General features: G+C 36.7%; 1 protein-coding gene across 2 annotated transcripts in view; it reads right to left on the reverse strand.

The window, feature by feature from the left end:
• The window catches only part of RPS6KA5 (ribosomal protein S6 kinase A5), an 86,625-nt gene that overhangs the window by 54,820 nt on the left and 11,592 nt on the right, over positions 1 to 20,213 (reverse strand). Inside the window, exons 2-4 of one of the 2 annotated variants that reach the window (XM_072864782.1) lie at positions 18,322 to 18,393; positions 4,896 to 5,114; positions 47 to 162 (exon numbers count right to left, since the gene is read on the reverse strand). In XM_072864782.1, the coding sequence (XP_072720883.1) occupies positions 47 to 162; positions 4,896 to 5,114; positions 18,322 to 18,393 (407 nt within the window). The remainder of the gene's footprint in view (positions 1 to 46; positions 163 to 4,895; positions 5,115 to 18,321; positions 18,394 to 20,213) is intronic. The other variant, XM_072864783.1, reaches the window with a different exon arrangement.

Below are 20,213 nucleotides of genomic sequence, written 5' to 3' on the forward strand. Positions count from 1 at the left end.
ACAATTGTAGTTCCACAAAATCAGCACTAGGATAAAGTTACTTTACCTTGTGGAGATGTTCAAGTGCCAAAACGATTTCCCCAATGTAAATTTGCACCTCGTTTTCTGAGAATCTCTCTCTGTGTGAAAGGTGAGTAAACAATTCTCCTCCATTTATATAGTCTAAAAAGTAGAACAAAGAACCTTATAATTTCACTTTCTGACAACTTAATTTTCTTATTGGAATAGTAATAGGTACTTTGTAAGTTAAGTAAGATGTTCTGGGATCAGATGCTTTTACTTTATTGTAATTCAGTAATATTTCATCGTGTTGTACAACACTCAATTTCCTTCTTAGAGGACTGACGGAAGAACATGACCAACTTTTAAATAAGCAGCAAAACCATAAAATAAGCCTCAAATATCCATAAATTATAAATATGAATATTTTTTGCAAAATCAGTCTTTTAGTTATTTAGGAATATGTAAAGAAAGGAGTACAAACGACATCTACAAACAGAATACTTGTACACTCCTATGAAACACTTAAGAGCAACAAGGCAGACTGACATAAAGAAAGGCAATTCAGAAAACAGCTATTGGGTGAAATAATCAACTATGGGCAATTATAAGTTTTATCCTTCGCAAGGGGAACTTTGATGGCAAAACGTACTGGAGGAGATTATTTCACATACATTCCCTCATGGAAACTACACTTTCATTCTTTGCGGGCTATGACACAAGGGTTTTCCCACAGTTGGGGGGGGGGGGGTAGTGGTGGTGTAATTATTACAACAGAGCTCCATGAACATGCATTTTAGAGATACAGCTGTTTGTGCTAGCAGTGTACATTAAAGCCATGAATTTGCAACCCCACAGCCCCCATATTGTATTTGAGGTCTACATATACAGAGCAGAGAACATGCCCCACAACATCTTACTCAACATTTTCTTGAATATGGTTTCTATTGGTAGATTCATTGGTATAATACATAAATCCATGAAAAAGGTCCAATCCCATTATAAGTAAGTCAATACTTTGAAGCAGAAAGCATATACACAAATTATAGACATTCTGATTTCTCTCCTCTTTTTACTTCTCCAGTTGTCTGTTTGGGAAGGAATATTAGTGAAGTCAAACAATGTGAGGAAGATTATTTATCAGTAAGCATATGAAAAAAATTATAATAAAGTATAAATAACCCACACTTTACAATTGCTTCCTTCTTCCAAAAAAACTTCAGCATTCTAATAATGGAGAAAACAAAGATAACAGAAGCAAATCTTTAAAATATTTCTAATCAGAAACTGCTAACTTAGTACAAGGTAAGAACTGAATTCCCAGGCACTGTTCTAAGGACTGTAACAGATACAAACCAAAGCTGCCACAGGAGTGGCAGAACAAGCCTAATTCTATTCAGGTTATAACACTAACCACAGCCCAATGAAACAACCAGCCTTCAAATTGTTAGTGCTAGATCAAATGCACCACTAACACAATGGGGGGGGAGAGAATCAATTACTTCAATATAAACTCTGACAGTTCAGATTTTTAAATTTTTTTTTAAAAAGTATTAGTAGGTTAACCTCGTGTGACAAGCTTTGTACAGAACTGGTACTCAGATGGATACAATACTTTGTTCTTTCAACCATAGCTTAAAGTCAACCTAAAAACTGGAATCAACTCCAAACCCTGTATTCTGGAAATTTGGCAGAAATGCAGCTGCGTGTCTGCACTTGATCCAGACTAAATTCATACGGCTATGTAATCTGACGGCAAGAAGAATTGTATTAAATATTGCACTGAGGCTCCAATTCTAAAACCTCTTGAAACTGAAATGACGTGTTGCTCATACACCAAGTTCAGCTAGGTACAAAAACAAAGGCAGAGTCTGGTTCCCCCCAAAATTCAGAAGCCTCTGAAACACATAAATTCCAAAACTAAATCAAAGAAGTGTTTTACAAAGATTTACATAATGAGACATAAAAAAACTTGCAACAAACAGTTATTTTTTTTGTCAGGGAGGGTGTGAAGCCCAGTTGAATTATAACATAGCTTTAGGCCATGTTAGGTAGAAGAGATTTTTGCTGTTACAAAAAGTGATTAAAAGACATTTTAAAACCCCTCTAATTATTCCCATTTTCTGCTAAAAAAAGAAGGAAAAAAGGCCCTTTCTGGCCCCAACTGATATTCTAAGAATGGATTCATGTAGACTTTGTGGGAAAGCAAAAAAACAAAATAAAAAGCCTTTAATTATACATCAGCTTTGAATTTCATGCTTTAAACATCACCTTAACAGTGTGTTACGGTGGGCATGTGCCCAGTCTGCCCCATCTGCTATGTAACGTTCTTCACAACTACAGGGCTCCCTTCTCTTTGAGTCTTATGAGAATATAATGTCAAGCTTTAATTTTCCCTTCATATAAGAGGTCTTTCTGGCCTTCTAATTATCCTTGTCACCTAAATTTCTCCATTACTATATATTTACTTTTAGGTAACTACATCCACCTCAAGTGTGAGGGGCTTTTTGTTTTGGTTTGCTGGGGGGCGGGGGGGTAATGTTTCTAATGGGATCTAAACTGCATGCCAGCCAAAAATATCTGGATTTAAAGAATGGTACTATAATATTTATAATATATGTTCACATTTTTTCTCATTTAATCTTTCAATTTTTTTCCAAATTATTAATCAATAACTTAAATTAAAAAAAATGAAACCTTAATTATCAAAGGTTAACATCAAGCAATCACAAAACTATCGATATATTTCTAACTTTTTGTGACAATATTTTACATATTTCTTTAATGTCTTAGAGGAATTTGTAGGAATCCTTATTACAATTTGCAACACTCATTTTCAAAAGGAATCCAGCGAATACTTCATTTAAGCTTGAGCTCCTCATATGCCTGTATTATCTCACTGTAGTATATGAAACTAAGGTATGTGCATAGAACACCTTCCTAAGGATTGACAGCCAGTGGTGTAGAGTCATATAACATTAATAAAATTTTATTAATATAATGTCTAAATCAGCCTGTTAATAAAGGTTCAATAAATGGAAGTTACGAGCTAAAAGGAATTGCAAAACTTGTACTTCAATTAAAGGACCATTTACTTCTTCAAATAATTCACTACAAAAATGTATTCGGCATCCAAGCATTAACTTGATCATTCATTTTCCAGTTCTTTTAAAATACTCTAAGTAAGCAGTCTTTAAAAATTGCTTGCAATTTTCTTACATAAACATCTTATATACGAAACAAAATTTACTGCTGATCTGAAAGGTAGAAATATTTCTAATTTGAGAGTGGTACCAAGCCTTATGAACAAGCTCTACTTTCAGCACAGAAATATGTGATTTCAGATTGCCTCTTAACACGCAAAAATTGAAATGTGCAAGTATCTCAATACTCAAAGATCAAATGGTTTCATAAAAAAAAGTTGTGGAAGCAAATGCTTCCTGAAGCAGTAAGGTTTAGAGCTGATTTTAATACTCTTTTCTAGTTCCTGAAGTAAATGCTCCTCATTATCAGGAAAAATCCTTCATCTTCCTGAAAAAGACAGGACTCTTCAAAGGCAATGAAATGGGGGAATAAAGCAAAAGGAATGTAACTCCTTAATCTCAGCGCCTTTCCCCAAAACGTTACTGTCCTGAAAAAGGATAGTGGTAGGGAACAGAGACGCGCACATACAGAAGTTATATCTGATTTGAAAACCCTAAGAAAGTTCCTGATCAGTCTTCTGCCAACCTCGCAAATGCTACAGAAATAGATGTGGTTCTTCACATCAAAATAGAAAGCAAAATGGCAAGGACAGAAGTGGAATGAAGAATGTTCTAATACGGCTTGCTATACAATAGCTCATTATCAAGCATCTCTCATGAATGGAGATTTATGAAAGTTACTGGGAGAACTTATCAAAATGAAGTATCACAATGCATAAAACAAGAAACTGATCCACAATATAAGTATTTTCAACAGCACTTTACAGCAGGAAACTGTACCAACAAGTTGTAGATTCCAGCATTGTAAGGAATTTGACCAGAAATAAATGAAAGCACAATCATCTTTAACTGGCAATGCCTACGTTATGAGCGCATTTGTTCAGAAAAAAGACCTGCTTGATATGATCTTTCAGTTTGCAACGTTTCAGTGTTAAGACAGCATACTAACTGGTCAGCATAGTGACAGGTAGCCCTGTCCTCTCAGACAGATGACATTTCAAAAACACTGATCACATTGAGGACCATATACAATATGTTCTTAGAGTGAAATGTACAGTATGTTTGAACTAGAAGGCTTTCTGCTGCTTAAATATTTCCTTACTTTTTTCTTCTTTCCTACCAACTAATCCCAGTAACAATGTCATGTTTGGTCATCCCACCTTACCAATAACCTCTGTGCCACGTACGCAAAGGCAGCATGCAGAGAAAATAAACTGAATCACTTTAATGCCCATATTCATGCAGATGAAGAACTTTTTCATTCATGGTAGCAGTTTGTCTGAAAATCTGTAGAAAACTAATGCAGTATATAATAATGGTTAAAAAAGTGCAAATCAAAATTTCATCTTCCAGCTAAGTTCAAGAAAATAGTTCTTGAACTATTCCAGAAAATAAGTTCTCTGGTTTAGGTACTTACAGTCATGTACATTTTTTGCTGCATTTAAGTCACTGGCAATACTACCCCCCCCCGCCCCAAGTCAGAGTAGCACACTGATGTTCAAACAGGAAAACCACAAACACAGACACTGTTGAAGATGAACAGTATTTTACTTCCTATGGTCTCTCATGCAATCTCCAAACACACAGTACTTAAGACCACATGAAAAAAAACCTACAAAACATTAAGGAGATAAAAGGGCAGATTTATTTTTTTTTCATTAACATAAGACTTGAATCCTGAAAACTACTCACCTAAAATGAGATGAAGCTTTGTATCTGTCTGGAAGGCATAATGTAATGTGACCAAAAATGGTGATTGCCTAATGTGCTCCAACACTTGTCGTTCTGTCCTTGTGTGCTCAGTTGTTTTGGCTTTTTGAACTATTGTGGCTTTCTTCAGTACTTTCATGGCATACAGCTTTCCAGCATCATGGCCGCTTACTTTCCTTACTAGGAACACTTTTCCATAGGCTTAAAAAAGTGGGGAGAGAAAAAAAAAAACACAAGTCACCTACTCGTACTACAGGTCTGGCTGATATCATTATTTTCAATTACTTATTGTTATGGCAAACAGTAACCATGCAGGCTAAAATCTTCCAGAACACTTTTTTTGTTTCAGACTGACCTTTTCTGAGCAAAATTTCAATCAAATGAGCTTAGTCACTGAACACAGCAAGAGTGGGAAAAACAATCAAACAGAGCTTTGGTATTTAAAAACAATTTTAAAAGCTGATTATTTCTTCCTTTGTAATAACCTAAAACTCCCATACCTAGAATTTAGCAAGAGTTTGGAGTAAGAGAGATGCTAATTTTTTGTCCTCAAAATAGTCTGCCCATATTTGCACAACTTACATGCTTTCATTACTGGCTTTACAGCACTGAGGTTCCAAAACCCATAGAAAAGCCAATTAATTCTTCCCATCAGTATTTAGTATATAGGAACTTTCTGAGGCCCCCATACTGGACTTAAATGAGAATAAGCTAGACAAATTATCTCAAAAAAGAAAGTTTTCTGAACACAAACAGTAAAATAAATAGTCACCAGGTCCAAAACGTAGTCTTTCCAGAGTCTTAAATTACTGAATCTAGGTGTTCTGTTTACATATTTGGTTAAAAATACACTCCATATTGGAGTAATAAGTGGCAAACGTGGCCACCCTTTTTTTTTTTTTTAATAAAAAGGGCTCCTGGGAACTGTACACAAGTAAATTTGATACCTCTACTAGGCAAACCTGTAGAAACAGTAAAGGTTAGTATCCTGTTTATGTATCTACTAATTCTATGTGAAAGAATGAGTGTTACTTTTGTAGACAGTAATAATTATTTCTATTAATAATCACTCAAAGGAATGAGGAGGAAGGAACAATGATATGGTTGACTTATTTAGATTTCCAAGGTACTTAAGTTCCCTTACAAAAGGGTCTTAAAAACACTAAACAATCATGGGTGCAAAGAGAGGGGTTCTCTTATGAATGAAGAACTATATTAGCAGACAAGAACCCAAAAGGTTAAAAATAAATATTCAGCTTTTTCAGTGAAAGGAGGTCACCACAAGAATTCATCCTGCCTGATACAGTCATATATGAACAGTGAGGAAGATTATTTTCTTGGTTTAGTAAATTATCTACTGCAACAGAAATCAAAGCTGACTGCTGAAAACTGTACCACAGTATCAAAATATTAAGTAGCTAAAAATAAAATGGCAGATAAAATTCCAAGCAGGTAAATGAGTAATCCACGTGAAGTATGATAATAATTAATTGTGCATAGTGTTGTAACTGAGAAAAAAAAAAAATACCTGGAGTTACCACAGACAACCCTATGAGAAAACACCAGTGGTAATCCAAAAAGCAAACAGAATGTTAGAACTTCAAGGAAAGTACTGAAGGGGAAAAATTACACAAATGTACCATCCCCCAAACCTTCAACACAAAACCAGAAATCTGTTATGCTGTGGTATGAAATCTTTGTGTGCTCACATCTTGAGTGATGCACACTATTTTGGTCTCTCCTCTCTTCTGTCCCCAGCTCCCCTCCCCCCATCAGAAAAGTCTAGGAGAACATTAAAAAAAAACCAACAGAAAAAGATAAAAGAATTCTTCTAATTATGAAGGGAACTAAACACACTTGGACTTTTTATTTATACTGAAAAAGTAGAGTACTTAAGAAGATGCTAGAGTGTTAAAAATCAAAAACTGTATGAAGGTAAGTAAGAAGCAATTTTTCATTATTTCTAGAAATAAAATAACTAAAGTAACAAATGAAATCATTAGGTATCAAGATTAAGAACTGCCCAAAACACACAAATAAATATGCAGTTAAGCTGCGGAACTAGTGTTACATTATGCTGCAGATGTCAAAAATGTAGATGAGTTCCAAAAAAGTATATAAATCCTTGAGGGAGAGGAAAGTATACCAAGTGTTGCTAAACACAGAAGAGAATCTCGGGCTCAGGCAGACCCCAAACTGCAGGCTGCTGTAAGTTCACTAAGGAAACCATCATCGTATGCCTCTCCATGTTCTTGTAGGGTCTCCTTAAGCCATCGTGAGAGGCAGAAAACTGAACCAGCTGGGTGTTTTGTCTAACCCCTATAATTACCTTCACATTACTTTCTCAAAGAGAATGCTCAAGTATCTCAGAACTGTAAATGCAGTAGACAGGTTATACTGTCCTGATGTGAGATACTCAACTTTAGTTGGTCTTTAAAAATGCTATAGCATACACTGCTCCCAGTAAGTAATTATGTGTTAACTCCAGATTTTTCCTGTTTTTTTCCAGGGAGGTAATAGAGAGTTTAAATTACCAAATGACATGTGGGGTTTTTCCTACAACCAAGTCCTGCTTCATTCAGTATACAGAAGTGACATTGCTCATATAATGAACAATTCTTTTTAAGAAGTTCTTTACCTGACTCATCATACCCTAAGGAATCATGCTTGCCTTCTTTACAGAACCCATTATTCTCAATAAAAGCTTTCATAAAGTAAGTTTTCATAACATATCTGTCAAGAATGGCAAATGGAGTCAGAACAGGTTAGCGTAAACATATCTTTCTATTTTGGGAGACAAACGTGAGATACTCAGGACAATCTTTCTCAAGATGTTCAGTATTATATCGCATTCCCCAACTTTAATTGTAGTTATGAGATCTCAAGTATATCTAAGTTGGACTCAATAGTCACCACTTGGTCATCAAGAAATTGATAACCATAGGTCTAAAAAGACTACTTTAGTAAAATAGGCATGGGCCATAAATCTTGTCATGATGTACAGACACAAGTGATCCGAATCAAGGTTGTACAGACCATAATACTGTGACCACAGTAATACATATACAATACATATACAATACTGTTATACATATGCACAATTTTAATGTTATTCACTTATTTTCCCAATACTGGATGTTAACTTATTTTTAGCATCTGAAAAACAGATCCCTACTACTGAGAGCATTAGTTTAAAAAAACTGCTTCCAAAAGTAGTATTTACATCTTTTTAAGAAGTTACTTCTCAAAAAATGTAGGTAACAGTTCTGCATTCTACTAACATGCAACAAAAACAGTGTGGAGAATGGTTTTAGCTTGGCATTTCTCATCTGCTTAAGGGAACAGCCCTACAATTTTCAGCTGGCGTTTGACATTGAACATCCTGGCTAACGAGGGAGGTCCCAGTTGACTGGAGGTTAGCAAATGTGACACCCATCTTCAAGAACGGCCAGAAGGAGGATCCAGGAACCACAGGCCTGTCAGTCTGACCTCGGTGCTGGGGAAGGTTATGGAGCAGATCATCTTGAGCGCCATCACGTGGCACGTACAGGACAACCAGGTGATCAGGCCCAGTCAGCATGGGTTTATGAAAGGCAGGTCCTGCTTGACCAACCTGATCTCCTTCTACGACAAGGTGACCCACCTAGTGGATGAGGGAAAAGCCGTGGATTTTGTCTACCTTGACTTTAGTAAAGCCTTTGACACGGTTTCCCACAGCATTCTCCTGGAGAAACTGGCTGCTCATGGCTTGGATGGGTGTACTCTTCACTGGGTAAAAAACTGGCTGGATGGCCGGGCCCAAAGAGTTGTGGTGAATGGAGTTTACTCCAGTTGGCAGCCAGTCAGAAGCGGTGTTCCCCAGGGCTCAGTACTGGGGCCAGTTCTGTTTAATACCTTTATCAATGATCTAGACAAGGGGATCGAGTGCACCCTCAGTAAGTTTGCAGACGACACCAAGTTGTGCAGGAGTGTTGATCTGCCTGAGGGGAGGAAGGCTCTACAGAGGGATCTGGAGAGGCTGGATCAATGGGCTGAGGCCAACTGTATAAGGTTCAACAAGGCTAAGTGCAAGGTCCTGCACTTGGGTCACAACAACCCCATGCAACACTACAGGCTTGGGGAAGAGTGGCTGGAAAGCTGCCTGGCAGAGAAGGACCTGGGAGTATTGGTCAACAGACAGCTGGATATGAGCCAGCAGTGTGCCCAGGTGGCCAAGAAAGCCAATGGCATCCTGGCTTGTATCAGAAATAGTGTGGTCAGCAGGACTAGGGAAGTAGTCGTCCCCCTGTACTCAGCACTGGTGAGGCCGCACCTCGAATCCTGTGTTCAGTTTTGGGCCTCTCGCCACAAGAAAGACATTGAGGTGCTGGAGCATGTCCAGAGAAGGGCAACGAAGCTGGTGAAGGGTCTAGAGCACAAGTCTGATGAGGAGCAGCTGAAGGAACTGGGGTTGTTGAGCCTGGAGAAAAGGAGGCTGAGGGGAGACCTTATCGCTCTCTACAACTACCTGAAAGGAGGTTGTAGCAAGGTGGGTGTTGGTCTCTTCTCCCAAGTAACGAGCCATACAACAAGACAAAACGGCCTCAAGTTGCACCAGGGGAGGTTCAGACTGGATATTAGGAAAAATTTCTTCACCAAAAGGGTTGTGAAGCATTGGAACAGGCTGCCCAGTGAAGTGGTTGAGTCGCCATCCCTGGAGGTATTTAAAAGAGGTGTAGATGTGGTGCTTAGGGACATGGTTTAGTGGTGGACTTGCCAGTGTTTGGTTAATGGTTGGACTTTATGATCTTAAAGGTCTTTTCCAACCTGAACGATTCTATGATTCCTTGTGCCTCTCTGAAAAGCCCAGCCTAGAGCATTAAACAGAAGTTTCCTTAGGTTCCCAAGAAGCAGTAGTTTTATCAGAAGTGTTGGAGAACATTAAGTTAAGCTAAATTAAAACAAACAAAAGCCCCTAGATTTTAATAATTGCCTACCTGTATCTTTTATCACACTTTATAAAACCATACAATAATGCATCTTAAGTGGGAGAATGCTAGCAGTATATTAACAGCACCTACTACAGCTTTACATACAGCATAGGAGAAAATTATCTGGTAAGTGTAATAGCTGTAAGGAAATACCTAGAAACTATACTAGTGTTATCATAAAAGTATTTACAACATAGAGCTTTACCATGGTACAAATTGTTTCTTCAGAAATCTGAAAAGGACTGACAGAATGATGAGGATTCTCAGCAGTTTTGATGAGAACAAATCTTAAGTAGCACTATTTTAATCAAATGACTCATGATATATTCAACACCAGAATCTGTGATATCACCACGAGAAATTTACTTAAGACAACACTGGAAAAGCAATTCATTTGAGTGGCAGCAAGAAGGCACATAAACTAATTGCAAAAATACCGTTTCCTGATAATCTTATTTCAGAAAAGCTTTTTTTTCATTTCTTGAAGAGCCACATTTTAATGTTTTCTCATAAAATCTGATGCACATCTCAACTACTTCCAAGGCAGAAATATTTAGCCAGCAGTATATCCCCCATGAAGAAACACACACACAGTCACCAAATATTCACCCCCAAAATTCATTAAAAATATTTTAAATGATGGAAGAACTTAAATACTATTAATACATACTATACACACACACACATACGTACACAAACACAAACTGTTAGACTGACCTTGTAGTTTATTAAGAGAAATAAAATAATAATTTAAAGTTAAAGAAAAAGAACAATTATTAGTTGCACATTGATATCATGGATATCAGGCCTCTAAGATGAATAAGAGATTTCATACCAGCAATTTATACCAAATTTCCACTTAATTTGTGAGGCAGAAAAATATAACTGGGGGTTAAAACTTTCCTTTCACTATTGCCTTTTTCATGAATACACATTCATAGTAATACACGTCATCGTAAGTAACAACTCAGCAAGTCATTAAAATATATTAAGGTACACACTTGCTGAAAGACGATGAATTAAAAATATAAAGTATTCTTTGCCTTTTTATTCTTTCTGTATAAATGCAAGCACATTAAGCCATTGCATCATGCCAGCTAATTCTTACAGAGAAAAAGGCAAGCAATTCTTGTTTATAGCACACAAGATGGTTTATGCAGACTTCTAAATCCATCAAAACTTGACATTTGTATACAGAGTTTTAAAGCAGTATTTTCAAGTGTTAACATAAGCTACACCTCTTTCTTAAATTACTTTTTTACTCTAAGTGTAAGACTAATAATGAGACAACAACAGAAAACAGCTCAGAGGTACCAAATATTTAATGATTTGAATAAATTCCACTGTATTATTGCCTGATATATGCCTAATGACCTCTTTTCTCTGCACTTTATTGTTAAAATAGTCTTTAGATTTAATCTGCCTAAAGAATTTGGAGGCAGAACTCTCACTGTGCAGCTATCTGTCCATATGAATTAAAATTTGGAATGTGGCAAAGTCAGAAAGGGATATAGCTCTAGCAGCTAAAAAACAGGAAAAAAAGCCAAGCACAAACCTTAAAAAGATCAAATAATAGCATTCTGAACAAGCATATCCAATTTTTTTTGTCCACCACCAAACTGTCAAAGAGGAGGCATTCTCTGTCATCTTTCCTTAAATATCAGATAGGCAAGAATCTTTAATGGACTTTTTTCAACATTGTTATTTCCCCAAGAAGTTCCCTGTCCCATTAAACAAGTGAGTAAGAGACGATAAATAAGAAAGGCAGAAAGTGACAGGAGAGCCTAAGTTGCATCTTAAAATGTACTTTCTATCAACATTTTGCTTTTTGGGGGGTTTTTTTGGGTTTTTTTTATTTTGTTTTCTTTTTTAACCTTTAGCTTTTTTAAAAAAGTAAAATTTATTACAGTAAATAGGTATGGCAGGCAATATGTGCCTAACTTTTTAAAAGAAAGTAAGTTTTTAGAAGAAGGCTCTCATACGTAAGACAATCTACTACTGGATAAGCACATCATTCATTTTTAATTATTACAAAAATTAAGGTGAATTATTTCCTTCAAAATTGCTTTGAAGGCACTGCATACTGCTGAAGTCAGATGAAGTCAGAACAATTAACCAGTAACTGCCTGGATCATCTTCTACTTCCTTCTTCCCTTCTTGCATAGCATTACATTTGCTATTCTCTCCAGTTACATAGAACCACCTTTGACATTAGTTCCAGTAAGAATCTTTGCTCCTGATCTCCAATTTAATGTCCAGATTCTTTCAGAATTCTCTGATGGATGAATGGGATGAATTTGTCCAGGTTCCAGGTTCTTAGATTGAACACAGTCCCCTCTTTTCAGTCTGCGCTTCATACAGAAGAATAATTTCCTATTTCCAAACTCTGCCTCCAATTAGCCATCCCACCTTCCATTCAGTATTCATTATAGCTCTCCTCAGCAGAAACTGAAGTAAAATATTAATTGGAGTTTAGAATTATTTAGACACTCCCTAATTTTGGCTCACTCTGAGCACAGTAACCCCACTTCTTTCATTCCCCTCCTTTTATGAGAAGAGTATTTTATATTTTCTTCAATATGCTTTGAAAGATCCAACTTAATTTCACAGCCTTAACTTTATCCAAATACCTTCTGACCTCTTAGATGGAACTTCATTATACCTTCTTGTATAACAAGATTTTTGAGCTGATTATTTAAATCTGACATTCATCCTACCAATTTTCTTCCCTTCATATTAATATATCCTTCAGATTCTAAGTATCTTCCACACGTAAAGAGAATATCCTTCCCATATAAGCACTAAATTCCAAAAGATCATGTATAAAATGTTCTCTTTTATATATGGCAGTTATATTCCTGTTTCTAATTATTTTTGTTTTCATTAGTGGACTGTAGTTCAAGCAGTAGACCAGATTATTAGGGCACATGCTCAGGAACCACTTGTGTTGTCTCTTCTTAAGCACAGCTGAAAGACTGAACGAAAGTGGCATTTACTGAAGTCAGAAGCAGCAACAGTTGAGTAGAAAAAAAGGAACAATCTATGTGTAGAAAGATGTATGACCCAGAATACACTCTACATTAACAAATTTTTTTATTTTAAAAACACATTTACAAAGAATGAAGCAAATAAGCCAAGTGGGCATGCATAAACCAGCAGAGCCACCTTCTCTTTGCTTCCCAAAGCCACAAAGGGAAGAACATTAGATTACTTTGCTGTAAAGTAACCTTGTTCTACAGAATAGACACTAGTTTTCTATGTCACAGGAAAAAAGCTTTAATTAGATAGGAGGGACAGCTGGAAACATGAATTCAGTGGACAGTAACAGCTATACAGTAACAGCAGGAGAAAAGGACTTAAATGAAAACAAAAAGAGACTGGAATTTCAGAAAGTATATACTGAGTAGAACACAGGCAAGTCAGAGAAGTCAAGTAAGCAATAATTTGCTCCCAGAGCAACAAGTACATTATTAATAGCTTTATTAACAGTGGCATACTGTCATGTATTTTGTTTTACTGATGTAAAGTGTTACTGATTCCTTCAACGGGGAAGTTTATTCTATTAATAGCTCCTTAATGCAATGTAAAAGGATCCAACTCAGATTAAAAGGCTACTAACTCACATTTTTGCTTCCTTGTCTTTTCCTGTGACACTCAGGTCAAAAGACGAATGCGTATACTATGATATTCTTTTAACACCAAAAAGCAAAATATAACAAGCATGCTTCCAATTGAGAGTGTGTACAAGAACAAACCAGACATAAAGGAATGCAAGAAAGAAAGAAATGCAAAATAAAGAAAACAATAAGTATGAAATTATGCTAAGCCATAGCATAAAGAAAATGTTATCACAAAAAAAATCACTTCCACAGGAGAAATATCAGTACACAAGGATACTATTTCTAATAATCTTATTTTTTTCATCTTTTTAAAAAATAAAATTTAAAAATGAAGATTTAAATAAACCTTCACTGTTGTTACCTGAAAAATACCACCATGAAGTCTATACAAAACTACCACAATTACATATACATAAGCAAGGTATCATTTAATTTCACATATTTTTAGTATCTTCTTTAGTTATTCCAGTTGCTTCATAGCAGACTATATTTAAAATATTGTCATTAGTTAAAATAGCATCTACAGTCATCACTTAATATGACTGTGAGGTTTCAATGTATTCTGCCTTGCATTACTGTAGATCATTTAAGTATCAGATAGTTTGAAAACTCTTTGCATGCTGCATAACTCCACAGTGAAGAATTTTAAAACAGCATCACAGCTTTTTTTTAGCATTAGCTATATTACAGTAATATCAGTAATATCTAAAAGCTCACACCAGGATAAGGCTTTCATTGCCAGAGTAAAGAGAGCTCTTGCCTAAATATACACAGCAACACATAAACAGAAGTCATCGATGCCCTCTTCCTAATTTTTCTTTAAATTGCTCCCAAAAAAGCTATAGTATCCCTTTTGTCCCTGTGAATCAATTTAAGATTATCTCAACCCCCAGCCCCATCTTCAACTTCACAGAATTTACTTCATAGTGTAAAAGACAGAGAAGTTCTCAGAATTGCCAAAAAAACCCAACACCCCAAAACAAAAAAACCACGGTGCTCTCATCATCCTGCCCATAATCTGGGGGCAATTCACTAATGGATATACAATGGCTGTTTGGAGAGGTCTCTAGGTTCCAGGAATCACCTTGCCTTCCCCATACACCCTGATTAAAAATTAAGGGGGGAAAAAAAAGAAAGAAAAAAAAACAACGAAACACCCCCACACACCCTCCACTTGAAATACTTGAAATATTTCAAATTTCTGAAATAATGAAATTATCACTTTTTTTTCTGGCGGAAAGGTGAAAGGCATCTAATAAGCACCTGCAACTTGCAACCTAGCCAATAGGCAGTTTCTGTTTAGAGGGATGGCATTTAGCTTCACCATAATCAGATCGCCAACTATACATAGATAAAAATTAGTCAGATCTACACTGAAGAAAATATCCTCCTTTCTTATTCTCATAGAATAAAAACTACAGAACAAGATAATTCAGACTCTTACTTATCAATACAGAAAGCATACAAATACCTTCTGAACTTTTTCCTCATTTTTTGTGAGAGCAAGCCTAAGGATGACAACTGAAATGCAGATGAGTAGTTTTGTACAAGAGAGTACAAGCTCTAAATGAGGCCTTACTCTTGTACGGTATCATTTAAGACAACTCTGCAATAAGAGCCTGCTATTCCAAATATTTCTGACATGTTATTGTGATTATAGACAGTTTTCTTTATGCTTCTTCTCATTCCCCCAAGTAAACATATATTCTGGTACAAAGAACTGAGAAGTCAGAGTAGTCATACTCACTCCTCCAACCTCAATTCAATTGAGAGCAAGAAGTTACAAGCCTAAACAGGACCCCACAACTCACGACACAACACTTAAGATCCTCTAGCAAAGTTTGCATGCAAACAGGTAGTTAGAGTCTTATGAAGTTTTTGAAAAATAATCTCTCTGCTATGGAAGTTGCGGGGGAAAAAGCAAGGTACACTGCACAGGAAAAACATACGGTCAGTAAGACAGCCAAATAACTGAATGTATAGCCCCTGACTTTTCACATGCAGCAGATACTGCAAGGTCTAAAGCATTTAAGTTGGTTTTCCATACTTATGAGAGTGCTTGCACAATAATTGTTGTTATTGACAAGGTACTTCTAGAACTGCCTAAAAACTAAGTTTTTACAAAGGGGTTTGTATGTTAACTAACAGCACCAATTTGTACAACATTCTCTGTGGTTCTGTAACAGGAGACCCAATCCTCACAAAAATTTATTTCACAGTAGAACATTTCAGGATCATCCTAGATAAATGGCCAGTATCTTGCTTCAGTTTCTGTTCTGTTCTGTCAAGTCAATGAAAAGGACACAGAAACTCTCCGACCGTAACAATTACAAATACACTGAAAGTGAAGATGATGTTCAGATGGTGCATCAAAATTTTGTTGGATGATATTTACAGAAGAAAGACCTTAACACAGGTATATCCTATTGTGAAATAATGTTCTTTCAGAAGCCTCTTGCAAGAATGAGAGGGGATTTTTGCTTATTGCAATCCCCAGAATGCTTCTCAAGCTAGGAAATTAAACATCCTCAGCAAGAACATCTAGGAAGGTTGTAGAATCTCTACTACTGGAGGCTTTTAGGAACAAATTGTTGTCAAGGATGATGCGGGTATAACTGACCGTGTCTTGGGCCAAGCAATTAGAGTACCTCTTCAAGTCCATTCCAGTCCTGTTTTCAGCGATTCAGCTGAATGTTACTGCAAACACTGACAATTCACAAATGGTCACTTCCCCAAAAGCAAACAGAAGGAGCTCCATTCCGATCAGGTCATTTGCATTTAATGCTGTCCAGTAACGGGCAAGCAACAACCTCTGACACACCTAGTGCACTAGTCTTAGCTGTGATACGCTTAAGACTGAACAAAGTTTCTTGACTGCCCTGATGGTCTAGATTTCCAAAGCATGAACCTCAGACTATGATTGAAATTACATATTTAAAAAGTGCAACTAGCATTTCCTTGGGGGGGGGGCTGGAGGGGACCACCACAAAAAAACAACCTACTCTTCCTACAAATGCCATTCCAGGATACCCAAGGTGTCCTTGGATTCCTAAAGTTTGCAGGAATCTTTTAGTCAGTTCTTGAAATAGTTTGAAGTCTACTAAGACAGAAGATGTTTCTGGAGCAACGTGACTACTAGAGCAGGATGAAGACAGACAGGCATGCTTCCTCGGCTTTTTTTTTTTTCTTCACAGATACACACACTGTCAATCCCATTGTAGCAGCCTTTTCTGAAAGGGGTCACTCATAAAAATTACCTTGTTAACCTGAATGAATAGGATAGCTTTGCACTGTGAGCCTAAAGACTACCTCCTATGATTAAGAGTATCCTAGGCCAAGAGAAATTTAGCTAATCTGTTCATGAATAAGAGAGGGCATGGAAGGTAGCAATGAATGACAGACAACAGTTTAACAGCAGCAAAAGGGGTATTTCAGAGGTACTGCCTAAAGACAGTAGGAGGAGGTCAGGCTACTACTAGTTTGAACCTGAAGATTGACACTTATGAAATCACCAAAACTTATTTTGTATTCCAAATGCAATAGTTGTAATATTAAGGTGATCTCAGACTAATGGCAGTGGTAAGGAAAAAGGAAAAAAATCAGGTATGGGACTGGTTTTCATATACACACACACGTATAATTAAAAATTCAGCCAATGCTTCCATCAGCAGGAGAGAAAGACATCCTCACATAAATGCATAAGTAATTTCTTTTTTGTCAACCCCACTCAGACCAATACTGACCACTTAGAACAGCATAGCTGCTTCTACCTATGAATATGCAACACATATCTATGAATATTAAAGCTTCCTTGCCTCTACCACTAACTACTGAAATTTAACAGCAAGGGTTGAATTATTAACCCTGTTAAATTTAAATTTTAAAAAATTACTTCAGAAAAAGAAAAATATATACTCTCAGGTGATTTAACAACCTAATGAATTTATGAAAGAATCTGTATGACAGCTAAATGTGAAAATCAAAACCCTTTGCTCTTTCCAGTGATGTAGCAGCTTGTGCAGTAATGGCCTCAGTGCTAGCTGTTAATGGCTGATAACACCCAAAATTTAATATCATAACTAACTTATAACTTACAGACCTTGATGATAGTCCACCATCATGATTACCCCAATCTACTCAACGCTGCATCTGATGTTAATATTGACAAAAAAATTGCATAAACACACTAAGAAGAATAAAAGCCATTACTTTTGGTCTGTGTATGGGCCTGTGTGCGTGTGTCCCTTTAACAAAGGAGAAACAAAGCTTTTTTGTTGGTTACAGTCAGCAATCCTACAACATCCTACAAATCTCCAACATTGTGCTGAAATCCACAATACAACACTGAACATTTTCCACCTTAAAAACTGTGATTTGAATAGGACAAAGACTAGTAGAGCCAACACCAACTCTAAAACATAGAGTTAAAGAGTGGAGCATCCTATTCAATACTGTACTAATATTACTGTTTTTTTCCAGAAATTCATGAAAATATAGTCTGAAAATTAATGAAATTATCAAGATCATGCCTTAACTTAGGTCAGATTTTTCACAAACTCTATTAAATTGACATAAATCTCAAGCCATTTATTTTCCATTTTTTTTATAAAAGTGCATCTTCAGAAGTGCTGTAAGCTAGAACACGTGACCTCCAATTTTGCACAATCTTTGTGAGAAAAAAAGTGAAGAAAATTATGCTATGAAACACAAAAGTGATATATCTTCCTAAAGAATGTTCCAGTTACCTCAGCTGGAAAACAAAACTATACTTAAGAGTAATGTTTCCAACATTCAACTTAGAAAAATAGTGCATCTTACCCCCTGTTCCAAGAACTTTCAGGAGTTCAAAGTTTTCAATGCCAACTTTCTCTGCATGGCCTGTCAAATTTGCTGAAGGAAAAAAAAAAAATTAACATCAGATATGTAGTACACTGAAACATCATTCTGACATATTACTACAGCTTCAGTAAAAACAAGTTAGTAGATGTACAAAATAAGCAGCACTAAAAGGACGTTCCAGCTGTGTACTGTATTCTTTTAGCTTGAAAAGCAAGGGAGAGCAATTTTCTTGCTGCTATCGGTGTTCCCGGAGGTATAAAATCACAGAATAATTGAAGCCCATCTAGCCTGTATACACCGTCTTTTATCCTATCGCTGGGCACCTCTGAAAAGAGTCTAGTTCCACCTTGTCTGTGATCTCTAATCTCATAGTTACAGACAGCAATCAGGTCATCCCTTAAGCCCTAGCACCCTGAATACTCTCATGTTCTTGGATTATATGCTGTTTGGGATGACATAAGCAGAGCTCCAATAACTATTCATGCATTTAACGTAGGATTACTAAAACTATAAACACTCTCCACTTTCCTGCTATCAAGTAGGACAGACCTCGAGTCTACATAACCAAGAAGTCTGGAAAAATCTAAGCTACTTGTTGTGGTTTAGCCCCAGCTGGCAACTAAGCACCATGCAGCCACTTGCTCACTCCCCCCTGGTGGGATGGGGGAGAGAATCAGAAGAGCAAAAGTAAGAAAACTCGAGGGCTGAGATAAAGACAGTTTAATAGGGAAAGCAAAAGCCGCGCACGCAAGCAAAGCAAAGCAAAGGAATTCATTCACTACTTCCCATGGGCAGGCAGGTGTTCAGCCATCTCCAGGAAAGCAGGGCTCCATCACGTGTAGTGGTTACTTGGGAAGACAAACGCCATCACTCCAAATGTCCCCCCCTTCCTTCTTCTTCCCCAGCTTTATATACTGAGCATGATGCCACATGGTATGGAATAGCCCTTTGGTCAGTTTGGATCAACTATCCTGGCTGTGTCCCTTCCCAGCTTCTTGTGCACCTGGCAGAGCATGGGAAGCTGAAAAGTCCTTGACTAGTGCAGCAACAACTAAAACATCTCTGTATTATCAACACTGTTTTCAGCACAAATCCAAAACATAGCCCCATACCAGCCACTATAAAGAAAATTAACTCTATCTCAGCTGAAACCAGGACACTACTACAAAGTTGTTTCATGTGTTGGGGAGTTTGGTAGGAGGAGGTTCTATGTTTATACAAATCTATGCCACCTTAAGTTTTTTTTTTTTTTGTCTAACAAAAGTGAAGAGCCCTATTTAAAAAAGGAATTGTGGTGAGTTGGTTTGGGTTTTTTTTCTTTTATAAGCTGCTAAGAGAAAGCCTTAAGCAGTTCCCATTTTTTCCATCTTTCATTCCTATAGTAATATTATCTATCCATTTGCATCAATATGACTGCAGGTCATTCAGCAAAGCTGCTCATTGAAATGACACAGGTTAAAAGCAGTAAGGCAAAAAAGTAACTAAGTTTGATTATTCTTAACCAAGTTCAGTTCCCTGATCCACTTTAATGTGCAGCTGCATAAGTAGTTTTACTAGCACAATTAAGGATGCAGCATCGAGCAGCAGAAGCCGCATAAGCTGGCATGGCTGCTAAAAGAATGCATCTCAAAGAGCGTCTTCAAGCCAAACTGTATGCCTAAAGGCTAGTTTTAATAAATAAATAAATAAATAAAACGCTTAGGAAAGATGTGCAAGAAGCTTTCAGTAGAAGCACCACAGATTTCAAGTACAAAGATATCTTAACCAAAAGAGGAAAACTCTTTCATAGCAGATGCTGAAATTAACTTACTCCATTCAATAGAAATTCTCATTTGGTTTGGTATTTCTAAGAAACTTTATCAAGACAGTGT

This window comes from Ciconia boyciana, chromosome 6, assembly GCF_034638445.1.
Source record: "Ciconia boyciana chromosome 6, ASM3463844v1, whole genome shotgun sequence".
Lineage (NCBI taxonomy): Eukaryota > Metazoa > Chordata > Aves > Ciconiiformes > Ciconiidae > Ciconia > Ciconia boyciana.